At 44.5% G+C, this 19,469-nt stretch overlaps 1 protein-coding gene and 1 pseudogene across 1 annotated transcript in view; both read left to right on the top strand.

The window, feature by feature from the left end:
* LOC137217894 (H(+)/Cl(-) exchange transporter 4-like) overlaps positions 1 to 13,399 on the top strand; it is a 45,411-nt gene extending 32,012 nt beyond the window's left edge. The window contains exons 2-4 of the mRNA XM_067724893.1: positions 4,179 to 4,333; positions 8,697 to 8,796; positions 13,011 to 13,399. Of these exons, the coding sequence (XP_067580994.1) occupies positions 4,190 to 4,333; positions 8,697 to 8,796; positions 13,011 to 13,399 (633 nt within the window). The 5' untranslated portion in view covers positions 4,179 to 4,189. The remainder of the gene's footprint in view (positions 1 to 4,178; positions 4,334 to 8,696; positions 8,797 to 13,010) is intronic.
* Positions 6,700 to 6,822, top strand: LOC137217917 (U4 spliceosomal RNA; annotated as a pseudogene).
* Positions 13,400 to 19,469: the final 6,070 nt, after the last annotated feature.

Here is a 19,469-nt window from a genome sequence, read left to right as displayed (position 1 = left end):
TGAATGACTCACCCAAGGGCAGGAAGCTGAAACAGTCTGGATAGAATCAGGACTCAAACCCTAGTTCTTGTGATTCTACATATTGGGCTCTCTAATCGAACACAAACTTTTCCCCTCACGTAGGTAAAGATCTGTAAAACGAAAATACAGGTATGATATTTATCGAACTAAATCCACGTATAAGTGGACCCACCCAGTTCAAACCTGGGTTGTTCAGGGGTCAGCAGTCTTTGCATCCCTTTGGGTGCCGTATTGAACTTACACAGGTTAAGTTTATTTCTCATCAAGTCCCTGGAGTTCATTCCTTTTTGTTCCTGTGTTTGGCTGGATTCTCATTTCCTATCCATCTATATCTCCCAGGGGATCCCAGATAGAATTCTTTCCATTTTTCTTTTCTTAAAGTTTTTGGCCATGCCACACAGCTTGCAGGATCCTACTTCCTTGACCAGGGTTCGAACCCCTGCCCTCAGCAGTGAAAGTGCTGAGTCCTAACCACTGGACCACCAGGGAATTCCCTCTTTCCGTTATTTCTGACCTGGATGCCCTCTTCTTACGCTTCTGGTCCTCCTGTCTTTCTTAACCCGAGCTTCAGAAGCGAAGTCACCACCTCCTTCTGGGCCCCCAGGGAAAGCCTCCAATTAGATCTACGGATTAGATCATGTTTATTTTCCTTTACCAATTATGCGTCTGATTGTCAGGACGATGACATGCTCCACCAAAGTTTAAAGATACATTTGTTCTCCAGAGTGACTTTTTGTTTCAATCATTATTGCCTGGAGTTGTTGCTTGACTAGAGATTTGGTTAAATTTCAGGTAACATGATCTTCTTTTTTTTTTTTTTTTTTTGCGGTACGCAGGCCTCTCACTGTTGTGGCCTCTCCCGTTGTGGAGCACAGGCTCCGGACGCGCAGGCTCAGCGGCCATGGCTCACGGGCGCAGCCGCTCCGCGGCATGTGGGATCTTCCCGGACCGGGGCACGAACCCGTGTCCCCTGCATCGGCAGGCGGACTCTCAACCACTGCGGCACCAGGGAAGCCCATGAACTTCTTTTTAATAGAATGTCCAGGTCTCTGCAATTCTTCGATCTGCTGGCTCGGGTTTTCTTACACGGGCTACCCATTGTGGGTCAGCAGCCTGCCATCTTCTTTTTCCCCTCAGAGATTTTCTTTACCGCATAAAATACAAGGCTATTACCATCTTGTTTTTCTAGAAATGAAAATGAAATCTTTGCTTTCTAATTTTATTCCTTCCCTTTTATTATTGGTTGCCACTGACTTCTGCAATATGATTCTTCCCTGGACATTAATCAGTGGGTATAGTTTTCAGCTTGACATGGCTCAGACTTCAAACTTTTAAAGTAGCAAAGTTGCATAGACAGTCAATAAATCAATAACTATCGCCATTTTATTGCTTGTAAGGTGATTACTCCACTTTGCCTGTAGCGACTTTTCAATTTGATCAAAATGCAGTTTTGTCAGGTCGTGGTTGAGTCCTCCAGATATAAAAATACATAAAGCAATTGAGAGAAGCCTGTGCTCAAATATTTTAATAACTACCCTGCACTTCTTTAACCATCTTATTCCGGCACTTTTGTGGTTTCCGTCCTATAATTCAAATTTCCATGCTCTTTGCCAAAGAAATTTTGGTTTAGTGTTTATTCCAACCTCTTGTCTTTGTAAGAGTGTATTATTTTTCTTGCTAACTGGTGGTGAACATTGGTCCTGCTGCAAAGCGTTTTCTCTGTGTCTGATTATTTCCTGTGTGATCTGTAAATCAGGTTCTGATGGTGGTGTAACATGGAAGATGACTTGGTTTATTTGAGATTGTTTTCCAGACAATGGGAGGCGGAATAATAGGAGCGGAATTATTATCTTAGGCAGGAAAGGAAGAAATCCTCCACTTTGCTTACTGCCCTGGCAGCAGGCACCCTTTTGACTGTATTTTAAGGAAAATTAGAAGTGAGGGCCTGCACTCAGGGCTGCTTGCCCGGGGCAGTGTGCTGCCAGCCTGGTATGGCTCTTTGTCTTAGTCTGTTCCTGCTGCTATAACAAAATACCACAGACTGGATGGCTTACAAACAACAGACATTTATTCCTCACAGTTCGGGAGGCTGGCAGTCTGAGATCAGGGTGCCAGCATGGTCAGGTGATGGTTCTTTTTCCAGTCACAGATTTCCTATTGTGTCCTTACATGGTGGAAGGGGCAGAGGAGCTCCCTGGGGCCTCTTTTATAAGGGCACTAGTCCCATTCTTGAAGGTACTGCCCTTATGACCCAGTCACCTCCCAAAGACCCCATCTTCTAATACCATCTTTTGGGGATTAGGCTTTCAATGTATGAATTTGGGTGGGGAGACACACACGTTCAGACCATAGCATGGCTCACGTGGCAGGTTGTCCTGCCTCCTTGTCATGCCCATGGCATCCCCCCCGCCCCCAGTGCAGAGGACCACTCCCTCTGTGGATCACCTTGGCTCCCACCAGTGAGTTAAGTCTTAGCATTTTCACTCTGCTGTTGCTGTACGTCTCGAGTATCCGCAGAGGTTGTCTGCCTCAGTGGTCCGCTTTATCTCCCAGGAGAACCGGTTACTGGTTTGACTACAGTGATTTGGTTTTGAGTGGTATGCCTCAACCCTGTTTCCCCCAGGCCTCTCATGTTGATGCCCTGCTTTTGCAGAAGGTGAGGTTTTCCAGAAATGGTTATAGTTGACCCTCATTATGAGCGGTTGGTTCCGTATTTGTGAATTTGCCTGCTCACTAAAATGTATTTGTAACATCCAGCGCAATACATGGGGCGCTTGCCCAGTCATTCGCACAGTGCACGTGCAGAGCCTCAAAAAGTTTGAGTTGCCAGGAATGCACGATCCCAGCTAAGGTTGGAGAAATTGGTGCTCTGCCGTCTTGTTTCAGTGCCCAGACCAGAAACAAGCGTTCTTTTCACAGTCTCTTTAGTGCCATATTTTTCGCATTTTTGTGCTTTTTTTATTGGTAATTTTGCCGTTTGCAGCGGCCTTGAAATGCAGGGCAGGAGTGTCTGTAGTGTTTCGAGAAGCCTTCTGTCTGTAGCCTTCACGAGAAGGCTGTGCTGGGCCTCATGGAGAAAATATGTTTGTTAGACAAGCTTCCTACAGCGTGAGTAACAGTGCTGTTTGGCTATGAGTTCAGTGGATGAACCAACGATATATATTTGATAAGGTGTCTTTAAACAGAAACACACAAAACAAGGTTGTATATTGATTGATTGCTGAAGATGTTCTGACCAGAGGCTCGAAGGAACCTATCCCTGTAATTTCTCTTGGGGACGGTGATTTAGTACTCACTAATTAGGTGGCCATGGTGACTTTATAGCACAAAACTACCACAAATAATAAGAAAGTAACATTTGTCAGAAACAGACTCACAGACTTAGAGAATGAACTTACGGTTACTGAGGGGAAGGGTGGAGGAAAGGGATAGTTAGGGAGTTGGGGATTGACATGTACACCTGCTGTATATAAAATAGGTAACCAACAAGGACCTACTGTGTAGCACAGGGAACTCTGCTCAATATCCTGTAACAACCTAAATGGGAAAAGAATTGGAAAAAGATACATGTATATGTATAACTGAATCATTTTGCTGTACACCTGAAACTATCACAACATTGTTAATCAACTATACTCCAATATAACATAAAGATTTAAAAAAAAAAATTAACGTTTGTGTCTCCCCAAAATTCATATGTTGAAACCTAATCCCCAATGTGATGGTGTTGGGAGGAGGGGCCTTTGGGAGGTGATGAGGTCATGAAAGCTGAGTCCTCATGGATGGGATTAGTGACCTTATAAAAGAGACCCCAGAGAGCTCCACCAGATGAGGACACAGTGAGTAGATGGCCATCTGTGAACAGGAAGTGGGCTCTCACCAGACACTGAATCTCTAAGTAAGTGCCTTGATCTTGGACTTCACAGCCTCCGGAACTGTGAGAAATAAATGTGTGTTGTTGATGAGCCACCCAGTCTGTGGTATTTTTGTTACAGCAGCCTGTGCTCACTAAGACAGACTGTATGTATCTTTCATCACAGCAGAGGTGCCTATGCTGAAATGTCTTTCCTGTGCAAAAAAATAGCACACGTGGATTGTTCTGCCAGGTCGGTGCAGATGTTCTGCTCACGTTTTTAACGACAGGTTTTCTCTCCCAGGTGTAAGTAGCATGGTCAATGCAGGAGCGATGAGTGGCTCTGGAAACCTGATGGATTTCCTTGACGAGCCGTTCCCTGATGTGGGGACGTATGAGGACTTCCACACCATCGACTGGCTGAGGGAGAAGTCACGGGACACCGACAGACACAGAAAGGTACATGCTGTTCATAAGGACACTGTGAGGGGAATCCCTTCGGAGGGCTGGGCCATGCTTCTATCGGACAGTCACTGAGCTAGAGCTTGGGTTCATGTGTCATGTGCTGAGCTAGGTTCTAGAGAAGAGAAGGGCTAGTGGGAGAGGCAGAGATGTGGACAGGTAATTCTAATACCAGGTGCTTTGGGTGGAAGGCTATGTCATACAGAGGTGTGGTGTGGAGGGCAAGGAGTGGGGCTCTGGAACCAGACAGATTGGGTGCATCCTGACTTTGACATCTTTAGGTTGGCTGACTTCTGGGGTGCCATTTCTGGACCCCATCTTCTCATCTGTAAGGATGGAGTTAATTATACCAGAAGATTAAATCGGGCTCTATGTGTATGAAAGCACATATTACAGTGCCTGGCCTCTCGTAGGCAGTCAATATATATTTTTATGGGCTGCAGTAAGGTTATGTTATCAAGTGCTGTGGGATCATTTAGGAGGGATGGTTAGGGAGGGAGTTTTTAGAGAGGGTGCGATCTCAGTGGGGTCTTGAAGGATGACTAAGAATTTGCCAGGCAGAGGAAGGGGAAAGGATTCTCATCAGGAGTGGCTTTTTTAGGTCACAGAGGCATGAAATACCGTGGCACATTTAGGCAGTTCAAGGAGCTCTAAGGTTTGGTGGCAGATTCACGGAAGGGGAGGACTAGAGATGAGTCCGGCCACGTGGGCGATGGGGCCACATTGGGAACCACTGAGTAGACCATGAAGAGGAGTTTAGATTTCCTTTTTTTTTTTTAAGATTTATTATTTTAAAATTTTATTTATTTTTGGCTGCGGCGGGTCTTAGCAGCAGCACACGGGATCTTCGTTGAGACATGCGGGATCTTTTCGTTGTGGCGCGTGGGCTTCTCTCTAGTTGTGGTGGGTGGGTTTTCTCTCTCTACTTGTGGCTCACAGGCTCCAGGGTGCGTGGGCTCTGTAATTGTGGTCTGTAGTTGTGGCACACGGGCTGCAGAGCACGTGGGCTCTGTAGTTTATGGCACGTGGGCTCAACTAGAGTTGAGGTGCGCCAGCTCAGTAGTTGTGGTGCGTGGGCTTAGTTGCCTCACAGCATTTGGGATCTTAGTTTCCTGACCAGGGATCGAACCTGTGGCCCCTGCATTGTAAGGTGGACTCTCCACCACAGGACCACCAGGGAAGTCCCTGGATTTCCTGTTTACTTATTTATTTATTTTTCAAAGCCATTCTGAAGGAAGACATCACTTCGGTGTCACCGTTTTGAATACAAATCATTATTTTAGCCTAAATCGTAAGGTCTGTTCACAAAAGACCCTCTTCGACAAAGACTTCAATTCCTTCTTTCATTTTCCAAGCTACACGTTAACAACAAGAACGAACTTTCCTTCTCTTTCTTCATTTCTTCCTCCCTCCCTCCTCCCTCCCTCCCTCCCTCTCTCCCTCCCTCCTTCCCTCCTTCCTTCCTTCCTTTCCTTCCTTTCTTCATGGCTGCGTTGGGTCTTCGTTGCTGTGCGCGGGCTTTCTCTTAGTTGTGGCGAGCAGGGCCTACTCTTCGTTGAGGTGCATGGGCTTCTCATTGCAGTGGCTTCTCTTGTTGCGGAGCACAGGCTCTAGGCGTGTGGGCTTCAGTAGTTGTGGCACATGGGCTCAGCAGCTGTGGCTCGTGGGCTCTAGAGCGCAGGCTCAGTAGCTGTGGCACGCGGGTTTAGTTGCTCCGCGGCATGTGGGATCTTCCCAGACAAGGGCTCAAACCCATGTCCCCTGCATTGGCAGGTGGATTCTTAACCACTGCACCACCAGAGAAGTCCCAAGAGCTTTCTTTTTTTAACTGAAGTATAATTGATTTACAATGTTAATTTCAGGTGTACAGCAAAGTGATTCAGTTATACCTATATATTCTTTTCCCAATTCTTTTCCATTATAGGTTATTACAAAATATTAAATATAATTCCCTGTGCTATAGAGTAGGACCTTATTGTTTATCCATTTTATATACGGTAGTGTGTATCTGTTCATCCGAACTCCTAATTTATCCCTCCCCCACCCTCTTTCCCCTTTGGTAACCATAAGTTGGTTTTCTATGTCTGTGAGTCTGTTTCTGTTTTGTAAATAAGTTGACTTGTGCCAGTTTTTTAGATTCCACATATAAGCAACATCATATGATATTTGTTTTTCTCTGACTTACTTCACTCAGTATGATAATCTCTAGGTCCATCCATGTTGCTGCAAGTGGCATTATTTCATTCTTTTTCACGGCTGAGTAATATTCCGTTGTATACGTGTACCACACCTTCTTTATCCATTCCTCTGTCAGTGGACATTCAGGTTGCTTCCATGTCGTGGCTATTGTCAATAGTGCTGTTAGCTTTGTGCAGTGGCAGTATCATAGCCAATGAGGTTTATCCGAGGCGTGATTACTGCTAATTGTAAATAGCGCTGCTATGAACATTGGAGTGCATGTATATATTCAAGTTAGAGTTTTCTCTGGATACATGCCCAGGAGTGGGATTGCCGGATCACGTGATAACTCTAATTTCAGTTTTTTAAGGAACCTCCATACTGGTCTCCATACTGGCTGTATCAACTTACATTCCCACCAACAGTGTAGGAGGGTCCCCTTTTCTCCACACCCGCTCCAGCACTGTTGTTTGTAGATTTTTTGATGATGGCCATTCTGACCAGTGTGCGGTGATACCTCACTGTAGTTTTGATTAACAGCAAGAAGGCTGAATGAGCCAGCCTGGATCACGCTTTCCAGGCAGATGGTTACATCTAAACACATTGTAAGAGCACCCGTTTGCCTCCCTGTGTTAACAGAAACCTACATTCCTGAGATCATCATTCCCCTCATAACCCTTTAGAGCAAGGGCTGGCAAACATTTTCTGTAAAGAGACAGAAGGTAAATATTTTCAGTTCGGCAGGTCAGATGGTCTCCGTGGCAACTACTGGACTCTGCTGTTGTAGCACAGGAGCAGCCATATAGAGCATGCGCACGTGCGGGCGAGGCTGCGAGCCAAGGAACCGGCGCTGAGCGGACACGCGCTGCGCTGGATTTGCTCGCCCTCGGTCGCCGACGGCCCCCTCACGGCTGCTTCGTCTCCGACTTGACCCCTCCGTGGAGGGGGCCCCGTCCTCGCCACTCTCTCCCGCCTTTCACTTGTGGCCACTCTGCTGGCTGCCCTCCTTCACCTCTATCTGCTTCCGCTAAGCATCCGTCACTGAGCCCCAGCCTGCCCCCCAGAACCCACTAACTCTGGCACTGCTCTGGGGCCCAACTGCTCCTGACCTCTCTCTCCAGACCCAGGCCACCTGGGCCGCTTCTAAAGCTTCAGCAGCCAGTCGCATGCCAAGGACCCCTCACGCTCCACCAACAGCCCTGACCCTGCCCTTGAACTGCACAGGCTTCTCTCGCCTGCCTACCCGCTCCAGCCACAGGCTGGACAAACAGTTCAAACTCACAGCGCCTGAAACCGAACTCAGTGGCCTCCCCCTGAAATCTGCTGCGTCCCCTTTCCCTCCTCTCGTCATCCAAGGCATCACCCTCTTCTGACCACAGCCAGGGCGTCATCCTGGCCCCACTGCCCACCTCCATCCTGGCAACGGCTCCTGTGAAGGATCTGGACCCCAAGCCTCTCTCCATCGGCACTTCACTGCCCTCTGTCAGATCTTCTTCCTCTTTCTCCTGAGCTCATTTCCAAGCTTCCTGTTTCTCCCCTGGCAGTGCATCTCTCTTGTATCCTGTGGCCATGAAAACGAAATCCAGGGCTTTCCCGGTGGCACAGCGGTTGAGAATCCACCTTCCATTGCAGGAGACACGGGTTCGAGCCCCGGTCCAGGAAGATCCCACATGCTGCAGAGCAGCTAAGCCCGTGCACCCCAACTACTGAGTCTGCACTCTAGAGCCCACGAGCCACAACTACTGAGCCCACACACCGCAACTACTGAAGCCCGTGCGCCTACAGCCCATGTTCCACAACAAGAGAAGCCACCTCAATGAGAAGCCAGCGCACCACAACAAAGAGGAACCCCCGCTCGCCACAACTAGAGAAAGCCCACGTGCAGCAATGAAGACCCAACACAGCCAAAACAAAGATCACATCACACTTAGTGAGGTTTTTTTAAGTAAGTGAACTTTTTTGGATTCTTTGGAGACTACCATGGCATCTTTCTAGCTCTGTGAACTAGAAAGCCCATTTAACCACTGTGCTAGGTAACTGAAAGAGTCACGTTAGCGGCAGTCTAGTTGCTTCATTATATTCGTTTTCTCAATCACTGTGTTTCCTGAGGAAACAGTTTCAGAGAAGGAAGCCTGAATTGGAAAGTGTATCCACATCAGCTCCGATGTCTTTCTGCTTCTAGATAACCAGCAAAAGCAAGGAGTCCATATGGGAGTTCATCAAGAGCTTGCTGGACGCCTGGTCGGGATGGGCGGTGATGCTGCTCATCGGCCTGCTGGCAGGTACGTGGAGTGTTTCTCTTGTACTTCAGGCAAGGGGGCTGTTACTTGAAATACCTAAGGGCACAGTACACGACGATACACGTAACATAAATCTATCATCAGTAAAGCAAAAAGACCCCAAGGCATGGACAGGCCCAGGTACGGTCATTGGAGCGCAGTACCGAGAAGGCGGGTTGGCCCTTTCCACACTGTACAAAGGTTTACCGCCATGCTGGATTTTATTGAAAACACACCTTCTATAGTACTTGGCCACGTAGAAGGCGAGAAAGGACGGGAACATGTTGGTCTCTAAAAATAAAACATATGAGACTGGCCTTTACTAACACCGGCAGGCCCTGAGATGAATTGTAAACATCGAGAGACGCTCACGGTAATGCGAGACACCACAGGGTCTGAGGTAGGCCCGGGGCGGGGGGGTGCCTCCAGCCCATGGGTTGTTCTGACCCTCAGGGACTCCGTGTCCTTCATTTTTATAATCCCAGCACCATGTTTGTGAGCAGTAGCTGTTTCCAGAATGAATGAATGAGTATCTGGAGGGGACACCTCCCCTTTTCATAGAAAATGCACAGCCCTCCATGGAAATTGTTTCCTGAAACTTACTTGCTTTTAGGAGGCTGTGAAGGTTAATGTCTAAGGAGAAAAAAATTTGATCATGCTGAAGAGATTCCCTTAAGAAACTCCCCCTGCCTGTAGTAACACACTAGTTCTGCTTATAGGACTGATCAGAGAATGGCTGTGTGATACAGGTTGAATATAGTACGTACTCGCAGAGCACCTGCGGGGCATAGGGTAAAATTTTGTGATTAGAGGACTTTGATTTCTGGCTGCCCTGTCACTCGTTACATCTACAGTGGTAAGAGGGGCCTGGTTGCCGGGGAGGGGCTCCCTCTGCCTGGCATGTCCTAAAGGGCCCAGGAGAGTGCTGAAGGGGCAGTCCTCTCCTTCCGGCCACAGCAGCTACCCACCCATTCCGCCCATCCTGTCCTTCCCCTCCCAGTGGCACTCCCAGTATATATTGGGAGCAGTGCTGGGAGGGAATTCGAGTTCATGGACATATGGCGTTTTGCCACCCATTCATTAGGCTCTATGAAGTCCTTTAAAGGTAGGTGGGGTGGGGGGAGGGCGGGGAGGGTAGTTTGCTGCGAACTTCGATGTCTTTCTTTAGAATAGATTTATAAAACTGTACCCTGTGTTATTCTTGGCTCCTGGGAAGGAGGGATGAATACGGGAAATGAAGGAATCAGAGTAGATGTCTTGGCGTCCTGCTGGAGTCACACAGCATAGATTTATCAACTGATCTCAGAGGCCTGTCGGGCTATCTTTAGCAAGTCAGATACCGACCATCGGGCTTCACTGTTAATCCGATTTCCATCAGTTCTTTCAGGAAGAATCACCTGGGGAATTAAAAAAAAATGCTGCTGCCCAGGCTTCAATTAAATAGTAGCTCCCTGGAGATGACACCCTAGCATTGAGTAAAGCCCCCTTTCCCCTGTGATTCTGATATGCAGCCAGGGGTGAGGACTGCTGGAGAAGGGCGATCCCATGGTCACATCAGCAGATGAGTATAGGAGGGAGGCAAGAAAGAGATGATCTTGGCAGTGAAGGTGGCGAAAGTGTTCTTTTGATCTGGATGAAGGAAAAGCCAGAAAACTGCCCCATTCACCTTCCCGTTCCCCAGTGGCGAGCCCCAGGGGTCCCACTGTCTGGCTTGTCACCTCCGTAGTGGCAGGCAGCCCGGCATTATATTCCGACGCCCAAGACGGAGAGGCCCAAGCTGCGGCTCCTCTGCAGGGCGTTAACCAGGAGCCACCACTGGGTGTCGCTGTTGTTCCACACAGGGCAGTTTTTGTTCCAATGTCGTCATCTGCTTGAGGTGTTCTCTGACCACCTTTTCTAAAAGCACGTCTCCCTCTCTGAGCCTCGTCGCCCTCGCCCACTATATGTATGTATGTGTGTGTGTACGTAACAGCTTTATTGAGATATAACTCACATACCATACAGTTCACCTAAAGTGTACAACTTGGTGGTTTTTAGCGTATTCACAGTTTTGCAACCATCACCAAGGCCAATTTTAGAACATTTTCATCAGCTCCCAAAGAACCTTCCTACCCTTTAGCTATCAGCCCCAGTGCCCCTAGCCTCCGCTCAGTCCTGGGCAACCGCTAATCTACTTGCTGTCTCTGTAGATTTGCCTACTCTGGACATTTCATAAAATGGAAGCATACAATATATGGTCTTTTGTGACTGGCTTCTTTTACAGCATAACGTTTCCAAGGTTCATCCATGCTGTCGCATGTGTCAGCGCTTCATTCCTTTTGGTTGCCATTGTAGGTGGACCACATTTTGTTTCTCCATTCAGCAATTGATGGGCATATGGGTTGTTTCCACTGTTCGGCTTTTGTGAATATGCAGTTGTGAACATTTGCGTACATGTCTTGTGTTGGGTGTATGTTTTCATTTCTCGTGGGCAGATGCCTAGGAATGGAAGTGTTTGGTCAGGTGGTGACTCCTTGTTTAACTTTTTGAGGACGTGTCCGACTGTTCTCCTGCACCATCGTAGGAAGTGGCTGCCATTGGAACGTGCTGTATTCTCCTCTCTAGCACCTACCACCTTCTGTTGGAGCCCCTCATTTACTTACTTATTCAATCTAGTGTCTTCTCGCACAAGCTGAGAGTCCACGAAGGCAGGGACCTGAGTTTGCTTTGTTCACTGCTGTACCCCAGGGTGTGGAACAGTACGTGGCATGTAGTACGTAGGTGCTCAATAAATAGCCCTTGAGTGAATGGATGGACCTGAGTTTCCTGATTTTCATTCGTTTGTTGCTCTCATTCATTCAACATGGATATATAGTTCCAGCTGTGTACCTGACGTGAATACAATGGCCCTTGCCCACTTAAAGGGGACACAGGGTCTAGACACCTGGCTTGATCCCCACCGTGGCACACAAACCAGACAAGAGACTCCCCCCACCCTTATAGACTAGTTGGAGTGTGTGTGTGTGCATGTGAGGGGTGTGTGTGTGTGTGTGTGTGTGTGTGTGTGTGTGTGTGTGTATACACATATATATAAATACTGATCATATCAGGATGTGATAGGTATGGTGATGGGGAGTGCCTGGGAAGTATACTTAGCCCAGACTTAGGAAATCAGGGGAGGCTTCCTGAAGGAGGTGATATAAATGCCAGCATCTGGAAGATAAATAGGAGCTTGCCGGGTTGGGGGAGGACAGTGCTATCTGAGGCGGTGCAGAGAGGAGGGCCTGGTGTGCCAAGGAACACTGTGCGTGGGATTCGTGATGGAGAGAGAGGAGCCTGGAGAGAAACGTGGGAACGGCGGTCAGAGCCTGCACGCTGCTGAGGATTCGGGTGTTCTGGCTAGAACAGTGGGCGACTGCTGATGGAACCAGGAGAGTGGCAAGGCCAGGTCGCCTGAGGCTGGCGTATGGCTGCCTTTGGGAATTGATGTTCTAATAAGGACCCAGTAAAACTGTGAAAAGTTTGGTAGCGCAAAGGTATTCCCTGCCTTCGTAAAAGACTGGAATGGGTTATTCTAGAAAGAGACCTAAAATGGCCTTCTCTGACCCACTGCACACTCGATTTTATCCCACTCCTATCGGCCTTTCAAGTAGTTATTTACTTATGTAGCTCCTCAGTCCTTTATCCATAATTTTTTAAAAATCCAGAAAGTTCTAACAAGTGAGATTTTTCAAGCTGGATTCCATTTGATGGCAAAACTTTATTTCAATGACAAGGCAGTTATAAATGGTTTTGTCTCCATTTTGTCTGAATTGTCAGGTTTCCTGGAGGATATTCATGTGTGTGATGCCAGCATCCTGCCCCAGAAGCCGCTGAGGGGGTTACGTGATTTATAGGGTGTAGGTACCCTGTTTCTAAGATTCGGAGGGCTGGTTCTGAAAGCTGCTCGGCCCCAGGGGCTTGCGGTGGGGGTCAGCGCTGCAGGTCTCTCCCTCCCACCCTATCGAAGACCCCCGAGGACAGCGTATCATTGGCCTTTGTGTCTCACTGGGCTGGGCACCACTTTTGCCACACCTGGTGCCCTGCCACTCGCTCAGGTGACCTCAAGACTGAAGAAAGAGGCTTCCTGGGTGCGTGGCAGCCCGGGGCACGGGCATCTCCGCCTGGCCCTCTGGGCGCACGTGCTGCCCTGGCCCATGCCTGCCGTCCCTCTGAGTGGCTCTCGCTGCTTCTTCCAGGCACCCTGGCCGGGGTCATCGATCTCGCCGTCGACTGGATGACAGACCTGAAGGAGGGCATCTGCCTGTCCGCCTTCTGGTACAGCCATGAGCAGTGCTGCTGGACTTCCAGTGAGACCACGTTTGAGGACAGGGACAGGTGTCCCCTGTGGCAGAAGTGGTCGGAGCTGCTGGTGAAACAGTCGGAGATGGGTGCAGGGGCGGGTCCTGGCTGGGAGCCCCGTGGCTGGTGTGGGGGGACGTCCGAGCTCTCACCTTGCAGTGTCTCTCCTGACCGTCGTTGTGGCTACTACGAGTGCCACTTGGCTTTTTCTAGCTCTAGGGTTCAAACTTCACTTGGAAAATCCTTTTCCACTATTTCATGTGCACTATGTATGTATTTTCTTTAAAGCCTTTTGTTTGGCTTTATTTTTCTTACTGAGAGAGATCTCTTGATCATGCTGAAGAAATAGGGTTGATTTTTATCCCTTCTGATTGAGAAGAAAAGTTTTTTAATAACAGATTTAGTAAGACATGATCCATATTCCGTGGGGCGTACCCATTAACGGGTACAATGCGATGGCTTTTAGGATATTCACAGAGTTGTGCCACCATCCCCTCGATCTAATTTTAGAACTTTTTTTTTAACAGTTTTTTTTATTCAAACAGAAAGTCGCAAAAATTATAATTATCCTCATCAGTTCACTCAGTCCCATGTTATTAATTTTTTCATCTTGGTCTTTTGTTAGCACTTTTATGAATTCATCAGTTTTCCATTAGAGTTCTGAAAATGCTTATTCATTCAGTTCAGCAGTATAGTCAATTACCAGAAACCTGTACTTGTCAGAACCTTTTCCATGAATTCCTTGAAGATGAAACCCTTTTATAGGAACATTTTTGCAAAAGCATCAGAGTATACCCAGAACTGTCTGTAAATGACAAAAGACTTAAAAATGGCCACGGTTAAAGATTTGATGAAAGTTCATAATAATGCAGTTGACAAAGAAATTTAGTTATTTCTGAGATATACGTTTTAAAGTAATAACTAGAATTATGACTTATAACATTATACCAGGGCATATAAGATTTTTAGAATTTCATGTAATGTCTGAAACATTTATATTAACATATTTCCATACAAATAACCCAAAGAAAGTTTAGTATTAGTTTCTTTTTTTTTTTTTAATACAACACGTTCTTATGAGTCATCAGTTTTATACACATCAGTGTATGCATGTCAATCCCAGTCGCCCAGTACAGCACACCACCATCCCCACCCCACCGCGGTTTTCCCCCCTTGGTGTCCATATGTTTGTTCTCTACATCTGTGTCTCAAATTCTGCCCTGCAAACCGGTTCATCTGTACCATTTTTCTAGGTTCCACATACATGCGTTAATATACTATATTTGTTTTTCTCTTTCTGACTTACTTCACTCTGTATGACAGTCTCTAGATCCATCCACATCATCCACATCTAAACATGACTCAATTTCCTTCCTTTTTATGGCTGAGTAATATTCCATTGTATTCTTTATCCATTTTTATGGCTGAGAAATATTTCATTGTATTCTTTATCCATTCTTTATCCATCTTCTTTATCCATTTGTCTGTCAGTGGGCACTTAGGTTGCTTCCATGACCTGGCTGTTGTAAATAGTGCTGCAATGAATACTGGGATGCATGTGTCTTTTTGAATTATGGCTTTCTCTGGGTATATGCCCAGTAGTGGGTTTGCTGGATCATATGGTAATTCTATTTTTAGTTTTTTAAGGAACCTCCATACTGTTCTCCATAGTGGCTGTATCAATTTACATTCCCACCAACAGTGCAAGAGGGTTCCCTTTTCTCCACACCGTCTCCAGCATTTGTTGTTTGTAGATTTTCTGATGATGCCCATTCTAACTCGTGTGAGGTGATACCTCATTGCAGTTTTGATTTGCATTTCTCTAATAATTAGTTATGTTGATCAGCTTTTCATGTGCCTCTTGGCCATCTGTATGTCTTCTTTGGAGAAATGTCTATTTAGGTCTTCCGCCCATTTTTGGATTGGGTTGTTTGTTTCTTTAATATTGAGCTGCATGAGCTGTTTATATATTTTGGAGAGTAATCCTTTGTCCATTGATTCATTTGCAATATTTTCTCCCATTCTGAGGGTTGTCTTTTCATCTTGTTTATGGTTTCATTTGCTGTGCAAAAGCTTTTAAGTTTCATTAGGTCCCATTTGTTTATTTTTGTTTTTATTTCCATTACTCTAGGAGGTGGATCAAAAAAGATCTTGCTGTGATTTATGTCAAAGAGTGTTCTTCCTTTGTTTTCCTCTAAGAGTTTTATAGTGTCCAGTCTTAACATTTAGGTCTCGAATCTATTTTGAGTTTATTTTTATGTATGGTGTTAGGGAGTGTTCTAATTTCATTCTTTTACATGTAGCTGTCCAGTTTTCCCAGCACCACTCATTGAAGAGACTGTCTATTCTCCATTGTATATCTTTGCCTCCTTTGTCGTAGATTAGTTGACCATAGGTAGGTTTATCTCCGGGCTTTCTATCTTGTTCCATTGATCTGTGTTTCTGTTTTTGTGCCAGTACCATATTGTCTTGATTACTGTAGTTTTTTAGTGTAGTCTGAAGTCAGGGAGTCTGATTCCTCCAGCTCCGTTTTTTTCTGTCAAGACTGCTTTGGCTATTCGGGGTCTTTTGTGTCTCCATACAAATTTTAAGATGATTTGTTCTAGTTCCGTAAAAAATGCCATTGGTAATTTGATAGGGATTGCATTGAATCTGTAGATGGCTTTGGGTAGTATGGTCATTTTCACAATGTTGATTCTTCCAATCCAAGAACATGATATATCTCTCCATCTGTTGGTATCATCTTTAGTTTCTTTCATCAGTGTCTTATAGTTTTCTTCATACAGGTCTTTTGTCTCCCTAGGTAGGTTTATTCCTAGGTATTTTATTCCTTTTGTTGCAGTGGTAAATGGGAGTGTTTCCTTAATTTCTCTGTCAGATTTTTCATCCTTAGTGTATAGGAATGCAAGAGATTTCTGTGCATTCATTTTGTATCCTGCTACTTTACCAAATTCATTGCGTAGCTCTAGTAGTTTTCTGGTGACAGTTTTACATCTTCTTTTCCGATTTGTATTCCTTTTGTTTCTTTTTCTTCTCTGATTGCCATGGCTAGGACTTCCAAAACTATGTTGAATAAGAGTGGTGAGAATGTACATTCTTGTCTTGTTCCTGATCTTAGAGGAAATGCTTTCAGTGTTTCACCATTGAGAATGATGTTTGCTGTGGGTTTGTCATATATGGCCTTTATTATGTTGAGGTAGGTTCCCTCTATGCCCACTTTCTGGAGAGTTTTATCGTACATGGGCGTTGAATTTTGTCAAAAGCTTTTTCTGCATCTATTGAGATGATCATATGGTTTTTATTCTTCAATTTGTTAATACAGTGAATCACATTGATTGATTTGCGTATGTCGAAGAATCCTTGCTTCCCTGGGATAACTCCCACTTGATCATGGTGTATGATCCTTTTAATGTGTTGTAAGATTCTATTTGCTAGTATTTTGTTGAGGATTTTTGCATCTATATTCATCAGTGATATTGGCCTCTAATTTTCTTTTTTTGTAGTATCTTTGTCTGCGTTTGGTATCAGGGTGATGGTGGCCTCATAGAATGAGTGTGGGAGTGTTCCTTCCTCTGCAATTTTTTGGAAGAGTTTGAGAAGGATGGCTCTTCCCTAAATGTTTGACAGAATTCACCTGTGAAGCCATCTGGTCCTGGACTTTTGTTTGTTGGAAGGTTTTTAATCACAGTTTCAATGTCATTACTTGTGATTGGTATGTTCATATTTTCTATTTCTTCCTGGTTCAGTCTTGGAAGTTTATACCTTTGTAAGAATTTGTCCATTTCTTTCAGGTTTTCCATTTTATTGGCATAGAGTTGCTTTTAGTAGTCTCTTAGGATGCTTTGTATTTCTGCAGTGTCTGTTATAACTTCTCCTTTTTCATTTCTAAATTTATTGATTTGAGTCCTCTCCCTCTTTCTTGATGAGTCTGGCTAATGGTTTAGCAATTTTGTTTGTCTTCTCAAAGAACCAGCTTTTAGTTTTATTGACCTTTGCTATTGTATTCTTTGTTTCTATTTCATTGATTTCTGCTCTGATCTTTATGATTTCTTTCCTTCTGCTAACTCTGGGTTTTGTTTGTTCTTCTTTCTCTAGTTCCCTTAGGTTTAACATTAGATTGTTTATTTGAGATGTTTCTTGTTTCTTGAGGTAGGCTTGTATAGCTATAAACTTCCCTCTTAGAACTGCTTTTGCTGCATCCCATAGGTTTTGGATCACTGTGTTTTCACTGTCATTTGTCTCTAGGTATTTTTTGATTTCCTCTTTGATTTCCTCAGTGATCTCTTGGTTATTTAGTAACGTCTTGTTTAGCATCCATGTATTTGTGCTTTTTACTTTTTTTCCCCTGTAATTCATTTCTAATCTCATAGCCTTGTGGTCAGAGAAGATGCTTGATATGATTTCAGTTTTCTTAAATTTACTGAGGCTTGATTTGTGACCCAAGATGTGATCTATTCTGGAGAATGTTTCATGCACACTTGAGAAGAAAGTGTAATCTGCTGTTTTGGGATGGAATGTCCTATAAATATCAATTAAATCTATCTGGTCTATTGTGTCATTTAAAGCTTCTCTTTCCTTATTTATTTTCTTTTTGGATGATCTGTCCATTGGTGTAAGTGAGATGTTAAAGTCTCCCACTATTATTGTGTTACTGTCGATTTGCTTTTTTATAGCTGTTAGCAGTTGCCTTATGTATTGAGGTACTCCTATGTTGGGTGCATATATATTTATAATTGTTATATCTTCTTCTTGGATTGATCCCTTGATCATTATGTAGTGGCCTTCCTTGTCTCTTGTAACATTCTTTATTTTAAAGTCTATTTTATCTGATATGAGTATTCCTACTCCAGCTTTCTTTTGATTTCCATTGGCATGGAATATCTTTCTCCATCCCCTCACTTTCAGTCTGAATGTGTCCCTAGGTCTGAAGTGCGTCTCTTGTAGACAGCATGTAGATGGGTCTTGTTTTTGTATCCATTCAGCAAGTCTGTGCCTTTTGGTTGGAGCATTTCATCCTTTCACGTTTAAGGTAATTATGGATATGTATGTTCCTATGACCATTTTCTTAATTGTTTTGGGTTTGTTTTTGTAGGTTCTTTTCTTCTCTTGTGTTTCCCACTTAGAGAAGTTCCTTTAGCATTTGTTGTAGAGTTGGTTTGGTGATGCTGAATTCTCTTAGCTTTTGCTTGCCTATAAAGCTTTTGATTTCTCCATCAAATCTGAATGAGATCCTTGCAGGGTAGAGTAATCTTGGTTGTAGGTTTTTCCTTTTCATCACTTTAAGTATATCATGCCACTTCAAAGACACAGTAATCAAAACAGTATGGTACTGGCATAAAGACAGACATGTAGACCAAAGGAACAGAATAGACAGCTTATAAATAAATCCATGCATCTACAGATCTTTGACAGGGTACACAATAGGGAAAGGATACTGTCTTCAACAAATTGTGCTGGGAAAACTGAATATCTACATGCCAAGGAATAAAACTGGACTCTTGTCTCATATAAACAGAAATCAATTCCAAATCAACTAAAGACTTAGACATGAGATCTGAAACTATAAAACTCCTAGAAGAAAACAGGGGAAACCTTCATGACATGGTCTTTTCAATGATTTCATGACTATAACGCCAAAATTACGGCAATAAAAACAAGAATAGGTGAGTGGGACTACATCCAACTTAAAAGCTTCTGCCTAGCAAAGGAAACAATCAACGGAGTGAAAAGGCATCCTACAAAATGGGAGGAAACATATGCAAACAATATATCTGATAAGGGGTTAATCTTCAAAATATATAAGGTACTTCTACAACTCAATAGGAAAAAACTAATAGTCCAATTAAAAATGAACTAAAGGCTTGAATAGGCATTTCTCCAAAGAGGACATTCACATTCACAGGGGCAACAGGTATATGGAAGAATGTTCAAGGTTACTAATCATCAGAAAAACACATATCAAAACCATAATGTGGTATCAACTCACACCTGTTAGAATGGCCCCTGAAACCACATACAAGGCCCTGTGTCCCTGTCCTTTGAAGTAAAAGGCTTTTGCTTTAGTCTCCTAGGTTTCCCCTGAGTCTCAAAACTCTGGCTCAAGAATTAGTAATTAGGAAATGTGAAGCGGTAAAAACAAAGAACACTCATTGGGTTGGGAAACTGGAAAAATTTAGATTATAAACCAGCCACATAACAGGGTCACCAAACTCCCAGTTCCATGAAAGACAGAGATAAAAGTCTGACACATATTCCTAAGTTGTTTTTGTAGGAAGCAGATCCCTGCCAGCTGAAAACTGCTGACTGCAAGCACATAGACTCCAGACTGGCTGAAACCAGAATATTGGTGATGCTTG

The sequence above is a fragment of the Pseudorca crassidens genome, chromosome Y (genome assembly GCF_039906515.1).
Source record: "Pseudorca crassidens isolate mPseCra1 chromosome Y, mPseCra1.hap1, whole genome shotgun sequence".
In the NCBI taxonomy this organism is placed as follows: domain Eukaryota; kingdom Metazoa; phylum Chordata; class Mammalia; order Artiodactyla; family Delphinidae; genus Pseudorca; species Pseudorca crassidens.
Note: the sequence above shows the minus strand (reverse complement) of the source record. Positions and strands in the feature narration are given on the sequence as shown.